Source organism: Saimiri boliviensis, chromosome 2 (genome assembly GCF_048565385.1).
Source record: "Saimiri boliviensis isolate mSaiBol1 chromosome 2, mSaiBol1.pri, whole genome shotgun sequence".
Taxonomy (NCBI): Eukaryota; Metazoa; Chordata; class Mammalia; order Primates; family Cebidae; genus Saimiri; species Saimiri boliviensis.
In genome coordinates, this window is record NC_133450.1 from 219,776,898 (window position 1) to 219,792,632 (window position 15,735).

At 47.4% G+C, this 15,735-nt stretch overlaps 2 protein-coding genes across 16 annotated transcripts in view; one reads left to right on the forward strand and one right to left on the reverse strand.

Moving 5' to 3' along the window:
- The window catches only part of RALGPS1 (Ral GEF with PH domain and SH3 binding motif 1), a 378,783-nt gene that overhangs the window by 240,312 nt on the left and 122,736 nt on the right, over positions 1-15,735 (forward strand). The gene's annotated exons all lie outside the window — the stretch shown is intronic.
- ANGPTL2 (angiopoietin like 2) overlaps positions 1-15,735 on the reverse strand; it is a 35,233-nt gene that overhangs the window by 9,959 nt on the left and 9,539 nt on the right. Inside the window, exon 2 of the mRNA XM_003940615.2 lies at positions 10,756-11,621. Within this exon, the coding sequence (XP_003940664.1) occupies positions 10,756-11,572 (817 nt within the window). The 5' untranslated portion in view covers positions 11,573-11,621. The remainder of the gene's footprint in view (positions 1-10,755; positions 11,622-15,735) is intronic.

Consider the following 15,735-nt stretch of genomic DNA (forward strand, 5'->3'; position numbering starts at 1 on the left):
AAAAAAATGTACATCTGGGTCTGTACACTGAATTTCACATGACGCTCAGGTCCCATTAGCTTCCATCAAAAACACACATTCAAACACAATTTCCCTCAGAACCCTTAGTAGACCTCTGTGAGATCTGCATTCAAACACATGTCCTTTTCACACATTAAAAGTACCAGTGGCAAAGGTCAGAAACATAAATGATGGATGAAAATTAGTCAGAAAAAGAGCCAACGTTGAAAAATTGTCAGCAGTAAAATTATCAAGTGGCTCCAGTAAAATGTCAGAGACAAAACATCCTACTTTGATGAGAAATCCACGACTATAACATAAATAATACTGTGAAAAATCTATAACTGTTCCATATAAATAGTGCCCTCATAGGGGGCCAGGTGAGAGTCTGGCCATATGGAGGAAGACCTGGCTAAGGAAGCAAGAGCTGGAGAAGGGCTTCATACTTGGAGTCAGGAGCCCTTGGCTCCAATCTCGATAGCTTCACCTATGCACAGTGTGACTTTGGGCAGAGTCCTCATTGAGTCTCAGTTTTTTCTATGAAACAGGGAATAGACCATAGCTATTCGGAGGCTCTCATGAATACTAGAGTGACCAGCATGGAGGCCAGCTGGGGCAGGTGCTTTATGAAGATTATCCCTTTCTGTTTCCTTTGATAAATGAAAGCTGACATTTTTGAAGTTGTTCACTGCCCTACACACTCATTCCTCCTTCACATATATGTTACTGTATTTGCTTTTCAGTACAAAACTAAATGTGAGATATTTACCAGTAGATGTTTCCCATATATTTTAAAGTCAGAATTTCAGTGGTGAAGGCCACAAAGATATATTGACATGAAGAATGGAAATCTTTTTTGTCAATGAAACTGAGTTTTCAATGTGCAGTGGGCAAAGCACTCCCTTTGGACCAGTGCAGAGTGCCTAGCGGTGTTTAACTTGGCGCCCCTTCTGAGAGGCCAGCTCTGCCCAGAGCATCAGGCCAACACTAACTTAGCGGCACCTGGGCTCAGAGTGGAGTGCGTGCCCCAACCTCATCTCTATAAAGACCACATTTACATTCTTGGCGGAACTGTGGCCAAATGTTCCACGTGAAGAGAAGTGCAGCCGCGTGGCTGAGCTGAGTCTGTGTGGTTCCCTAGAGAAGCAACACGGGTGGGAAGGCACACACAGTCTGGGGTCAGGAGGCCTCCAGAGGAGGGACATCAGCAAGTGGGAGTACCAGGTACACAGGTCTCAGCCCGGACCCCACTGCCACACCCTGGTTAAGTGTTGGAGGTGCTCAACTTTAGGTGCTTCCTTCTTCCTCTCTGGGGTTCTTGACAGGGATCAAGCACACAAGGATTATGGCCTCCTAGGAAACCAGGACCCACTTGATTGATGGCTGATTCAGTGCTTGCTACCCGCAACACCGGGCCTTTCTGGTCAAGCTGAGTTAGATAGGGCTAGCACCTAGGCCAGGCCTAAGCGTGACTTCCTGTTCCCAGTTTCCTCTCTGTGGGTCTGGGGCAGACCAGCATCAGCCTGATTTACCCATTCAGGCCCTAGTGGAGAAATGGGCTCACAAACTACGTCAGCTCCCAGTGCAGTGCCCCTCCTACTAGAAAAATGTGGCTCTGTGAATATCTGGCCTTGAGTCTGGGAGCTAACCACTGAGGCCTCTGTGGGCAAGAGGGATGCTTCTTCTCTCTGGCCATGCCTGAGGTGTGGGGAGAGGAGCACAGTCCTTCCTGCCCACAGCAGGACTGGACCCCGGGGCTGACCAGCAGCCTGACAGTCATCTTTATCCCCTGAGTCCAGCCCCAGGTGTCAGAATTTGACCACCTTAGGCCACCCAGAGGACCCTGTGGCCCGTGGGAAATGTTCTGGGGGGCTCTTACTTCGTTCTGGGAAATGGTTTCCATGATGGGCACCAGGGAGAGACCTCTGTGATATTACTAAGATGCAGTCTGCTTCTCATGAGAACTGTATGCCATTTTCAGTTACTGTCACTGATGGTCTGTCTCCAAAAAGTCTTCTCATCACTCCCTGAAACATTTTTCTAACAGGAGAAATGACTAATTGTTGAAATTGGGTTTATAATTTCCTCCACAAATAAATCCATATGAGTGCCACGGCACGTGGCCTGCTTAGGTGAGAGTCCCACCCAGGCCAGCATCAGGACTCACTGGGTACCCCGGGAGGGCAGAAGAACAGACACTGGATGGGTGGGGTGGGGTGTGAGGGGTGGCCACAGTGAGGAGCAGTTGTATAAGGGTCTTCTAGTCTCATTTATCCAGAGGCTTGGCAAAATATGATTTCGGTTATGGACATATATATATATTCTATGCCAATCACAGCTTTTCAGGGAACCAGAGTACAAAACAACCTAAACACAGGAATAGCTTGTATAGTCAGTCCCGAGGCATTTCAGTTTCTACAGAGCCTCAGAATTGACATCATACATATTATTTCTGATCATTCCAGGGAAAAGGTCCAAATGCTTGTGCCTGCTTTCAGGCTGCTTTATTCCTCAAACGATGGGCATGGTGCCTGGGGCCAGTGAGTGTTTCAGGAGTTTATGAAAATGTTTAAGGCCTAAAAAATCTTACTGGCTCCAAAATATGAAAAGAAAACTGCAAAATCAAAATTTATTTTATGTAATTAAATTTCTACAAAGTGTAACATCTCGTCAAGTTCATTCATTGTTAAATTTTGTCTTCATGAAAATGTTATTTTTGAAAACAATTTGTAGGTTAGATTTTTTTCACTTCCCAAGAATTCCTGAACGTGCTTGATGTTTATGGGGAAATTAGATCCAACCATAAATTAATTGAGTTACTGTTAGCCAAATAATTTTAAAAGCAAAATTATTAAATCCTCTCCAAATTGTTACAGTAAAAATTATATGTGTGAGGCAGGTCATTTCAGAGCATGTGATACAGCCTGAGGCCTCTCAAGCAAGAGCTCTTAGGGCCCAGAAAGGGCTTGAAAAGGTCCTGTTTCTGCTCGTTTGACCTCAGGAGAAACAGACGTTGCAGTACTGCTTTTCAGAGACCACTGTCCAAAGCATTGTGCCACTCTTAGGTTTCTACCAGTGCAGTTGGGCAGGAGGAGAAACAGGGGCTTTAAAGAGTTTAGAAGGGGCTTTGTTAGTCTCATTGTGTGCAGAGGTGAGCAGCTTGCCTTGGCTCCCTGGCACTGGTGAGAGTGAAGCCCTGGGCCTCCCTGGGGGCAGTGGCAAGTGGCACCCAAGGCTTCCTGAGTGAGGGAGGTTTCTGATGTAGAGGTGGGCAGTACCCCAAGGTTCCGCAGGCACGCTAATGGGAATGACCATGGCTCTGTCAGAGACTGGTGCTGTCCTGCAGGCACATCATGGAAGAACTTATCAGACCCATGACTGCAGTCCACAGATACTGGACAGGTAGCAGTCCTGTGATCCTTTCCAAGGAAGGGATCAGCTTCATTGGTTTCTTCTTCAGGAACCTACGTTGGCTTTCATTGATGACCTTTTAATCTTCTAAATGCTCACAAACCTTTCATGAACTCTCCTATAATTTTACTGGGGCTTGACCACAAGCCAGTTGCATGTAATTTCTGATATACCTTCTTTTTCTGAAAGCAGGACATTCGTCTGGCACCAAGTCTTGTCTTCATGATTTCTTAACTATCACTGGCAGTGGTTCTGATAGCACTGCAAGGCCCTTACCCTCCTTATCACCTTCCCCAACCCCAGGAAAGCTACTTAATCCTTTTTCAGGGTTCTCAAAATGCTTTATATATTTATCTCTACTGGAATAAAGTAAGAATGATGATAATCATGTATCTAGAGCCTTTCACCTAGCAGGTGCTTTGCACATGGTTTTCATTTCATCCTCGAAAGCCCCTGCAACTATGAGAAAGCCAAGGCTCCGAGGATCACACAGCTGGAAAGTGAAGGATCTTGGATTAGAACTCAGGTCCACTTTCTGTGCTGCAGTTAATCACACCACATTAGGATTGTTGCAGATCTGTGTCCCCACAAGACTGTGGGCTCCTTTCAGACAGGAGTTTTCCCAGTTGCAGGCTCACTCCATGAGTCCCTCAGCACTCTGTGTGCCTCCCTCCGTCCTTCACCCTCCATCCTTCACCATCCTGAGCTGCATCTTCTTTGTTACCTTCATTCTGTGCTTTCCAGCTTGAGAACCAATAATAATAAATCCATCTGGAAACAGAAACCCCACAACAGATGATAATCCACATCTAGACCAAACCCTGGCAAAGGAAACCTGCTTTGTGAGGAAGTCTGGACAGTTTGTAGTAGTCTGTCTGCACATTATGTCTGGGATGGTGCCAGATTTTTTTGTTCATTTGGACCCTACTCTAGATAAATCATCTAAGATACTTAATTTCAACTTTATAAACTATTGTATTTATAATTTTAACAAATTCTCTTAGCAAGATTTTTATCTGCATGCACAGTATTTTGACTTATTGTATTCAAAATACAAAAATTTTTTTTTCACTTTGAGACAGAGTCTTGGTCTGTCGCCAGGCGCCAGGCTGGAGTGCAGTGGCGCGATCTTGGTTCACTGCAACGTCCACCTCCCAGGTTCAAGCAGTTCTCCTGCCTCAGCCTCCCGAGTAGCTGCGACTACAGACGCGCGCCACCACACCCAGCTAATTTTTATATTTTAGTAGAGACGGGGTTTCACTATGTCGGCCAGGATGGTCTTGATCTCTTGACCTCGTGATCCACCCGCCTAGGCCTCTCAAAGTGCTGGGATTATAGGTGTGAGCCACTGCGCCCGGCCCTATTTTTTTTAAAAAACAAAGGATCACATAAATGCTCCAGCCCTGTAGCTCCATAGGCTCATCTTTAGATGTAAGATTAGGACAATCAGTTTTATTTTCAGCATAATCTTTGACCAGATTCATGCCAGGGAGAGCCGAAGTTGAGGCAGCCGTGATGCAGGGATAGTAGGAAAGATCATCTCCAATGTTCCCATCAAGAGGTCTCTGCTGCCTTCATCTTTCACTGATGTCGGTATAAACCACTGGAAATAGATACTTCTTTACTTGTTACAAGACTGAACCTAATCCATTTTCTGCTGCTATAACAGAATAGCACAGACTGGGTCATTTATAAAGAAAGGAAGTTTATTTGGCTCACAGTGCTGGAGGCTGGGAAGTCCAGGAGCATGGTGCCAGCATCTGTATGAGGCTAACTTAATATTATTTTATCTTTTTTTTTTTTTTTTTCAGAGTGGGAGAGGGCAGCATCTCAGGATTAATACTATACAAGTTCACCACAACAATCCATTTGTATGACCAGTTAGCTGGCCTGATCTCTAGGGTTGTCTATATTTCTTTCAGTTTGCCAAGTACCAGTCTTGGGATTTTCAGGCATTGAGATGCCAGATCATGGGATTTTTTAACAGTAACAAGTTGATAATTTATCTCTTAGGACTGTAAATATCCTGAGCATTTAGCCAAGTGTCATCTTTGGAAAACCGCGTGAGGAATGGAGCTTTCCATCACACTCAGATCAGTTCCCCAAGCTACCAGAGGAGGAGGAAGCAAGAAGGGAGCTGGCCCTCCTGGAACCATCATCCAGGTGGGCCATCCTCTAGAGTAGATTTTGTTTAGAAAGAAGCTAGCAAATAATGCTCTTTGAGAAATCACTGGATTATGTAGTTTGTACTGAATTTGGAATCTTAACAAAAACTTTTGGAAAAAAAGAAAACAGGGTACAGTGGAAACAGCACACACTCTGGAGGCAGGAGACCTGGGTGGGCTTTTCCCTCAGCCTCTGTGACCTTGAAGGCTGAGTTAGGATTGGCACAGTCACCCTCACTCACCACCATCACTACACACACCCTTTGCTTCTCCAGCTCTCTGCAGTGCTTGGGCACGGATGCCCAGTCTGCTAGAGCTGACCCAGCCACACATGGGCTGACACCTTTTCACCTGGTCTGATACTTGCTTGACCTCCAGAAAGAATGAGAGCCACAACATCATATATTTCTCTGTTTTAAAACATACCGTTGTGCTGGGGAACCACAATCATGTACATGTTTCCTACCTTACAGGGTGGAATAAAATACAGGTGGAAAATTCACCTAGGAAAACACTCTTGTTCCAATTGTCCATGCCATCCTGGCCACAGCCCATCTGTTGTGAGATGGGGTGGCTTCCATGTGTGCACGCTTGTCAGTGAAGCCATGTGGGAGCCTCCTAATGTGGTCCCAGAGGCAGGTCATGTCTACTAACACTTATACAATCAGGGCTAACATTTAAAGAAATTAGAACTTCACACTTAGCTATATGTTTAAAGACTTAGCTATATGTTGAAATCCTAAGTAGAAGTAACCCCAGAGGATATGTCCAGATTTGATAAAAATTAAAAATTAGATTTCAGTTGGGCCCGTTTGCTGGGAGTTGGGTGCACATTGTGGTTTCTACTGGAGAGCTCGGGTGGTTCCTGCTAGGCCTGGGGAGGGGGAGCATGATGTTGGTGGGTTGGTAGTGACAGTGTTTTGTGTTATTGGAACCATGAGCATTCTATTAACAAATCCACCACCTCTGTTCCCAGAGCTCTTTTTAAGGAACTGCTTGGAATGTGGCACCAGGAAGGAGAGATAGAAGATCAGGTCCCTGTGGCAGCTGGGGCCAAGTCAAGCATTCACGGGGTGATTTTTACACCGGTTCCCCTCCAGCCTTCCTATAGAAGCACGCAGTATCCAGAGTAGTTAAGACATACTTTGGTTTGAGCCTTGGCCAAGTCACTTACTAGCTATGTACCCTTGACTAAGTTACTTGACCTCTATGAACCTCAATATCCTGCACAATATCCTGCAAGTTACAAGTCTCAAGATCGATCTCTGCTCTGCCACCAACAGGCTCTGTTACAGGAAGGCCATGCTAGGGGATCTGAGAGGCCCCTAACAGTTCCAGTATTTTATGATTTTATGGCCCCCTCTTCTTCACTCATTGAGAAATAAACTGAACTGATTGTATTCTCTTTTTCAGGAGAGAAAACAGCTAAAAGTGCTCACTCCTTTTGGTCTTTAAAGATTAGTTTCTGAGAAAGCCTGGCTGTGACAGCTGGTGGTGGCACTGTCCTTTCCTCCCTGGTCAGTCTCTGGGACAGGCACTGTGCAGGAGGGCTGGCATATGTGTGGCTCTGCCTTGGGTGGGCTGAGAAACAGTAGCAGGCCTCCCAGAACCAGGTACCTGTCCTGTCCTTTGCCTCTTAGAGAATGACCCCTCTAGCCTTCCTTTTTGATAGCAGCAGCAGGATATGTGGGGTAGAGGACCACAGACAGGTCCATTTGGGCCTCATCACAGCATCATCCTAACCAAAATGCCTTTGGGTCTGGCCAGACCAGAGAGAGACAGGACAAAGCACAGGTGAGGAGACAGGGAAGCCAGGAACTGCCTGTGCCTCCTCACTCAGGCTCTCAGCAGGCCATCCTGGCCTGGGGCCAGCCTGTTACTGTCTCAGTAAGGCTGGGAACAGGCTTGTGAGTGCAGCTTCAGATAAGCAGCCATGGCTTGCTTAGTCCCCTGGGGAAGGGCATGCTGTGGGCAGACAAAGAAGAAAAGAGCACATGTCTCTGAGGTTGCTGAATGAAAGATCTGGAAGCTGGCAAGGCTCAGGTGCAAAGGTGTTTAATTGCAAAGGTGTTTCTGGCTGAGCGATGTCCCTGAGAACAAAGGATATGTTGGGTGAGAGCACAGAAAAATGTTTTGTCTTCCAGGATTAGAACCTGTCCCAAGCTCTCTGAACAGACCTGATAAGAATGTTCTCTGCTGAATGGATGGCCTGGCTGCTCCGCAGAGAGAGACCATCTGTTTTTTCCTCCCAGTTTAGTCCAGCACCAGGAAAGGGCAGGGCCCTCCCCCAGCTGCTCTCTTCCTGGGCTCTGTCTACAGAGCTTCCACAGCTAGGCACTCAATCCCAGCTGGCAGTGCCTTGTGTGAGAGCTTAGTGATGAGATGGGTCACAATAAATCTGCTAGTAATGAGCAAGTACCAACATTTGGGGATCCTTGCTTAAAAAATAGGATGAATTCTAATGCATTCAAATTATCTCTGTGATGAAATCACTGCCATTGCCTCCCATGATGGCATGCTTTCTTAAATGGGAGACAAAAGGGGGGTGAGTGCAGGAGTGTTAGATACACATAGCCCACACTGGATTGTGAATTCAGAGAAGCAGGAGATTGAATCACTTGGGGTGCCAGGAGTAGAACTGTGCCCCTGAGCCCTTGCATGGACTCATCTCCATCAGGGACCTACTAGTCACTTGGTTTCCCAACTCCCAGGTCTTCCTGGTAAACTCTTACAAATCCTTTAAGATGCAACCGAGAAGTGCCACCTCTGTCCAACCCCTCCCTTCCCTCTAGGGAGAATTAGTCATGTTACCTTACTGTCCTTACTGTCCCCCACTTAGCACACCAGGGTATTACCACAGTGATCAGACAGCCCAGTTTTCACTGCACTCTTGATTTTAGAAACTTTGGCCTTGGCACATACTCCCTCCCAGAAAAATCCGTTGTCAGATCTGATGTGCTGATTTTAGGGACTAGAAATCATGGGCATTGGATGGATCCCAGATGCATTCATGCACCTGCCACCTCCCCTAGACTGAGTTCCTGGAGTTCAGGGACTGTAGTTGTCACTTGTTCCCCCAAGTCTAGTGCTGTGACCAGCATGCAGTAGGGCTCAGCAAATATTGGCTGCACTACATGACATAATGTTTCATACTTGATTGTAATGTGTCCACAGCATAACACTGTGAGGTTATGACCCTTGTCCCCATTTTACAGAGCAGAAAATTGAGGCTCAGAAAAGTTAAATAACTTCCTTATGAGCAAACAGCTAACCAAGTGGTAAAGCACTAGTATTAGAAATAAAGACCTGAGTTTGCATCCGTGCTTTACCCCCTGGTTAGCTGTTTCAAACCCAGGAATGTCTTGAAATGTTTTGAGTTAGAAACCAGAGTCACTTAGGCAAGAGATCTGTTGGGTAACCATTGAGTCCAGCCTGACTCCAGTCAGGGTTATAACAACATTCAGCTGAGCTTTTGTTTGTTGCCCAAGGGCACGTTTTACCCTCTGGGTATTCTATCAAGACAAATTAACACACCCTGCCCTCTCTTGCAGAGCTTCTGATTTAAAGCAGACACGTGTATGGATGGAACGCCAGAGCTTTAAAATTAAAAAAAAAAAAAAAAGGACTGTTTATTTCAGTCTTCTTGTTTTAAGATGAAAAGGCCAAGATCAAAGGAGACTTGTAGTTTACTGTGAGCCCAGCATTGTGCTAAACATGTTTTTTTGTGGTATTTCATTTCCTAAAGTGACAGGCACCATTTTAATCTATCCTCAATTAACAGATGAGGAAACTGAGCCTCAGGGGGACAAATGACTTGCCTAATGTCCCAGAGCTAATCAGTGGAGGAACCAGGCTTTGAATCCAGGCCAGTATGCTCCAAAGTGCTTGCTCTCAACCCTGCACCCAGGCCAGGTCTTTCCTTTGAGCTGCTGCAACAGCGGATGCTCACCTTGGCGTTTATCCCACCTCCTCTGCCCCATCTGAAAACAATGCTGCCCTTGTCCTCTGCACTGGCCACCCGCCTGCATTCAGCTTTAGCCCCTCTTTGGAATTAGCAAGAAGCTGCTCTTCCTAGTACTGGTGGTTATTTTTAAAAGTGTGAAATAAGTGTAAAGCAGGATATTTTCAGTAAAAATATCTCCCTGCTTATACAATGAAGTGGTACCAAAAGCACTGACTTGGAGCACATACATGGTTAGTTTTTTCAGAGATGAATATAGTTCTCATATGGCAGCCCACTGGGAAGGCTCAAGTGTTCTGGATGAACAAGGGGCTGAGCTGAGCTTCAGGGTACTGGATGTGTGCTAACATTCTGACAGAGGAGCCTCGGGTCTGCTTCTCCCAGTAAATGATGATTCCTAGAGTCCTAGAGCATAGAGGAGTCAGCCAGAGATTTAAAGTGAAAAGACCTGAGCAAATGTAGCCTGAGCATCCTAAACCTATTAGCCAGTTACTCATCCTGTCCATAAAGAGCTACAGGAGTTAAATATGTAACATACATGGAAATGTCCAGTGCTAGTATCTTCGTTAAGCTTTAAAACCTGCCAGCAACCCCATTCCTCCCCCATAACGGTATTCTGAGAATTGCTATATTTTAAGATGAAACGTGTATGTAAGAGCATATGGAAGCATCATTGAAAATTCTAGACAGCAGCAGACTCTAGGAAATGTGTGGGCTTTAGGAAGGACACCTTCCTATGCCCAGCCCCTACGATGTGTTTATCATATTCTTAACGTGGGTAATACTTTCTTTTCTTTAGGCTCATTGTTTATTTTGTGAGCATTTACAGAAGGCCAGCCCTGTGCCAGGCATGGTGCAGGAGCTGCAGGAGAGACATTCTCTTCTGTCTGCCAACACACAGGATCTCGTGCAGAGCCTGGAAAACTACAGGCCTTGGGTTCTTTCCTATCAGAAACCAGAGAGTGTTTGCCCTCTTTTGAAACTCCGTTTCCTGGTAGTACCTTTGAGGATCCATCTAAGGAATGTGGTTCCCCCCCACCCCCCCACCACTTACCCCTCTGGTTCCAGCAGCTTGGCCCAAGGGATTGCTGGGGGATTGTGCATGTCTTTGGCCTGGCTTCATCTGGCCGTGGCTTTTCCTTGTTTGTGGTCACAGCCAAGGGAAGCCTGGTGCCTGGCTCTGAGACCTACATGGGACACGATCCCAGAAGGACTTACCCGATGGCTTGTCTGTGGAGGATGGGAGGCTGGTGAGAGTGGGCATAGTGGGCAGAGGGGGTGGCAGCACCTTCAGGTTCTGGTCACTCTGGATCTCGTTGGTAGAGATCTGGTTGATGATACGATTGTAGGTGGGTGGCTGGTAGACCCGGGGTGGGACAGCGGGGGGTGGCTGGGGGACGGGCCTGGCTGCGGGCACCCTCTGGCAGTGCTCCTCAAGCTGCGCAATGATCTCTGATTGATTGTGGGCCAGTGTGGCCAGGTGCTGGTACTTGTGCTCCAGGTCCTTGTACTTGCTGGCCAGCTGCAGCATGTCGGCTGTCTGGTTCAGGATCCTGTTCTCCAGCTGGGAGAGCTCCAGCGCGTTGTCCCGCTTGCGGATGATCTCATGCAGGAGCTGCATGTAGAGCTGCGTGACCCGAGAGTTCATGTTGCGGCTCTCCTTGCGCAGCAGCTTCACCTCACTCACAATGCCGCCGTCCACCTCCACCAGCTGCTGCAGTGTCTCGATCTGCCTCTTCTGCTTGAGCAGCTCGTTGTTGAGCAGCTCTAGCTCTTGCTTGTGCACTCGGTTCTCCAGAAGCACCTCAGGCTCCTTGGAGTTGACACAGATGGCGCCTGTGACCCGCTGCTGGGGCACAATGAAGGTGTAGGTGCATTTGTCCTGGGACTCTCCTGCCCGCTTGTACCTGTTTAGGTAAATGAACTCTCTTGGCGAGCCCTCCTCAGTGCCCTCAAAACCATCGTCCTGGCCTGCAGCAGCTCCCATGGCAGCCAGCAGTCCGAGCCACCAGCATGTCACGCACAGTGGCCTCATGGTCCTTGCAAAATGATGGTTATTCTTTGTGAATGGAATCTATGAAAGCCTGAAAGTAAACAGAGAGGAGAATCAGTGATGGTCCCACCACTGTCGGTGCCCTGTGTTGCCACGTGATCCCAGCCTTCTCGCCAGGCAGGCAGAACTTTCCAAAAACTCAGCTTCAGGATGCTGAGTTATATTCTCTTGTAGTCAGAGAACAGGCAGCCATTCTGGAAGCAAGAGGAGACAGGCAGGCCCCAGCAGAAGTAGAAGGGAAGCAGAGGGGGGGCTCAGGGCATCTGAAGATAGGAGGCCATGGCCCTGCTACTCCCAAAGCCAGCTCCAATGCCTGCAGCCCCCTTGCTGAACTCCTGGCCTAGAGCCTGAGAATCATATCCAGGCAGCTTCAAGCTGGGGAGGGGAGGCAGACGGAGGGTTTTCTGATCTTCCTCCTCTGCTACCTTAGGCTCCTCAGACTGTTAAGTCTCCCCATTTTGTACTTTCACACCTCCTGAACTTTCCCGTTGTAATATCTATCACAGCTGTTATGAATGGAAGTTCTGTTTGATCTTCTCTCCTGGATTCTAACTCCATGAGGGCAGGTCCTATGTCTGATTCAATCCTGTGTTCCCAGGATGTTGCACTTTGGGCAAATATTTGATAAGTGAATGAATTATTAGACATTCATTTCATTGACATTGTTTGTCAGGGCAGCCTGATAAACAATGTCAATAGAAGGATGTGTCCAGTTATGTGGCTCTGGTCCCTGTGTTAGCTAAGCTACAGAGCCCAAACAGGAACAAACAACTGAGCTCTTCTGAATCCAAATATTTGCAGTAGCCAGTGACAGCACAGTCCCAACCACTGCAATGTGGTTAAGTTAGAAGAGAGTAGAACACAGACATGTCTCCAGCTTTGCCTTACTTCTATTCTTGGACCATTCATCCCTTCACCAGATGTTCATTGAACATCTCTGATGTGCTGAGCAGCATGCTAGCTGCTAGGGATACAGCTACCAACAGGATGGAGCCAGCCCCTGCCCTCATGGGGCTTTCGCATCATTATGGCTTTCCCAAATGTTGGAAAGCACAACTATCACATGCTGCAAAAGGGTATTACAGGGAATTGACCTAACTGGAGGGGTCAAGAATGCTTCCCTGAGAAAGTGCCCTTTACACTGACCCTTGAGGAATGAGGAGTTAAATGGGCCAAGGGGGAAGGGAGGACATATGCTGGATCCCTCCACTTGCCCACCCGAGAGCCTTGCTCCAGCAGTCCTCACCATCTCTCCAACATCATCATGGTTTTCCTACAGTCATACTGTTAATTCTCTCCGCTTAAAGAAAACCCTCTCTTGACCTTACATCCCCTCTCCAGCTATTGTTGCATTTCTCTGCTCCCCTTTTTAGCAAAGCCTCCAAAGAGTTGCCTGCACTCACCATTTCCAGAAAGTTCCTCTCTTCTTGGTCTCTCTTGAGTTCACCCTCATCAGGCCTTGCCCCCTTCCCTTCATTCTAGGTGCTCTAGACAGGATCACCAGTGGCCTTCCCTTTGCCAGATGGAAGGACTAGTTCTTGATTCTCATTAATGTTTTCCCTCTCACACTGTGGGACACAGTTGGGCTCCCTTCTTGACCTTCCTTTCCAGAACGCCACCCTGCCTCCTGTTTTGCCAGCTGCCCCTACTCAGATCCTGTGCTGGTTCATCCTCATATTCCTGTCCTTTCTCTTACTGTTGAGGGGGGCCCCAAAAATTAGTCCTCATAGTTTTGTTTACTTTAGTGATCTCATCCAGAGGTCACCTTGGTGATCACCTTCCAGTACTTATTATATTTATTCATGTTTATTTCTCCAGCCTAGAACTCTCCCCTAGACTCTAGACTCATACATAAAGCTGCTTCTTTGGCATTTCCACTTGACTGTCTGCCACGTATCTCAACTCATCCAGAAATGAACTCCTATTTTTCCCCACACCTCCAACCTAACCTGTTCATCCCAGTTTTTTCTGTTAGTAAATGTCCACTCTAGTTGCTCAAGCCAAAAGCCTTGAAGTCATCCTAGATATCTTACTTTCTTTTATACCCCACATCTAATTCACTGCCAAATTATGATGCCAGAAATATTCTCAGAGTCCTGTGTCTCCCCACCTCCCTGCCACCACCCTGGTGCAACCCACCTGCACCATTCACCTGGACTATTGCAGTAATTTCCTAACTGGCCTCCCTTCCCTGGCCTTGCCCATCCTACCTTCTGTCCTCAACTTGGCAGCCAGAGTAGTCTTTTTAAAAAAGTCCAACCGGGTCACTCTTCTTTTCAAAAGCCCCCCAGTGGCTCACCATCTTGGAGGAAAAGCCAGTGGGTCTCCAAGGCACTCTATGATCTGGCCCCACTTCTTCCCTGGTCTTGTATCTGACTCCTCTCCCCATTGATCACCTCCTCCAGCCACCTGGTTGGTCTTCTGGTTGTCCCTTAAGTGCTCTAAGCACACTTAGGACTCAAGGCCTTTCTACTTGCTGGTCCTGCCCACTTCTTCATTGTTTGTTCCCTCACCTCTTTCAGGCTTTGCTGAAATATCACCTTCTCAGTGAGACCCTCCCTGCTTATTTAAGACTGTGACCTCACCACCTTCCCCCTCCAGTGTCCTTATCACTATCAGATACATACTGTGTCCTACCTATTCCCTTGAATGCAAGCTCCATGAGGGTAGGGGTGTGTTTCTGTTGGCTATCACTCCATTTGCAGTGCCTGCCACATGGCCTGAAATACACAGGAGCTCAATAAATATTTAATGATGGAATGACAAGACATACCTGCCAAGAGCTGCTAAGCAGTTGGGAGTGCTGGAAAGAGGGATAGATTGGGGCGGGAAGCCCATGGACAAGAGACTGCCTGAGAAGGTCAGAGCTGTGCAAGGAGGATCCACGTATGTATTTATTAATAACATCCATTGACCAAGGTCCACTATATACCTGACCCTGTACTAAACATTTTGCAAGTGTTTTCCACTTTCCCATATTCTTATAATGTCCTTTTGAGGTAGATACTGCTGCTATTTACATTTTACAGATGAGGAAACTGAGACTCAATGAGGCTGAGTGACTTGCCCCAAATCACAAAGCTAGAAGGTGGCAGAACCAAGGCTCAACCCTGGTGTGATAGATTCAAACCTGCTAACTCTTAATGACGACACAGACATGTATTTAATCTGGTTTTTACTAGTGAAAGGGTATTAGCATCACTGCTTTCTGATTTCATATTAATATGTCCTACGATAACAAGTATGACACAGGACCTCAAGATTTTGTCCTCCCTGAACTCCTTTGTGGGCTTCTCCAGTGAGGACCCTGGGTCTGGACTCCACCTTGTACCAGCCAGTGAGCAGTTGCAAGAGAGACCCTGTGCTTCCTGGGGCCTTGCTGAGCTGTTTTCCACTTAAATGACAAAGCCCAAGCATTGTTCCTATGGCCTACTCAGGCCTCTCTGGCCAGGCAGAGAAAGGTGTGCAGGAGCTTCTGGCTTGGGCTCTGGTAGGAGGTGGGGCTGCAGTGACGTCAATGGAAACCCAGCTAAGTTTGGAAGTGTTTGCCTGGTTTCCAATGGTGCTTTGGCTGCCTGCAGTGCTGGTGGCCACACCCACCCCCAAACAATGGGGAGGAGCCGCCCCTGACCCTGGGCCAGGGCAGGCCTGCTGGGCCACCACCTTCTTCAGGCTGCTCACCTGAGGCAGTGAGTGACAAACACCTCTCTGTGCCCATGTGCGTGCAGGCCTCCACTGTGGCCAAGAAACTGCCAGAGGCCCAGGGAGGCAACCTGGCTGCAAGACAAGGTTGGTTTCCAAGCTTTCCTGGACCTCTAGATTTGAGAGGGCTGCACTGTTTACGGTTACATTCTGTCCTCTCCCAAACATGGGCTCTCACAGCTCCCTGGCGGAGTTCTTGCCATTGGACTTGAGACCTCAAAGGCCAAGTCTCTGCTGTGAAATGGGGTGATCCAACCCACCTTGCACACTGGGTGCGCAGCATGAAAGCACATCATAATCGAGAGATTGGAACAATGTGTTAGCAATACAATAGCAAGAACAGCAAAGCTGAAACAAAACCAACAACAGTAAGGATGCTGAGCATGTGCCAGGCAGTGTGCCAGGCACTCACACCATCTCGGCTAACACTTGCACAGGACTTT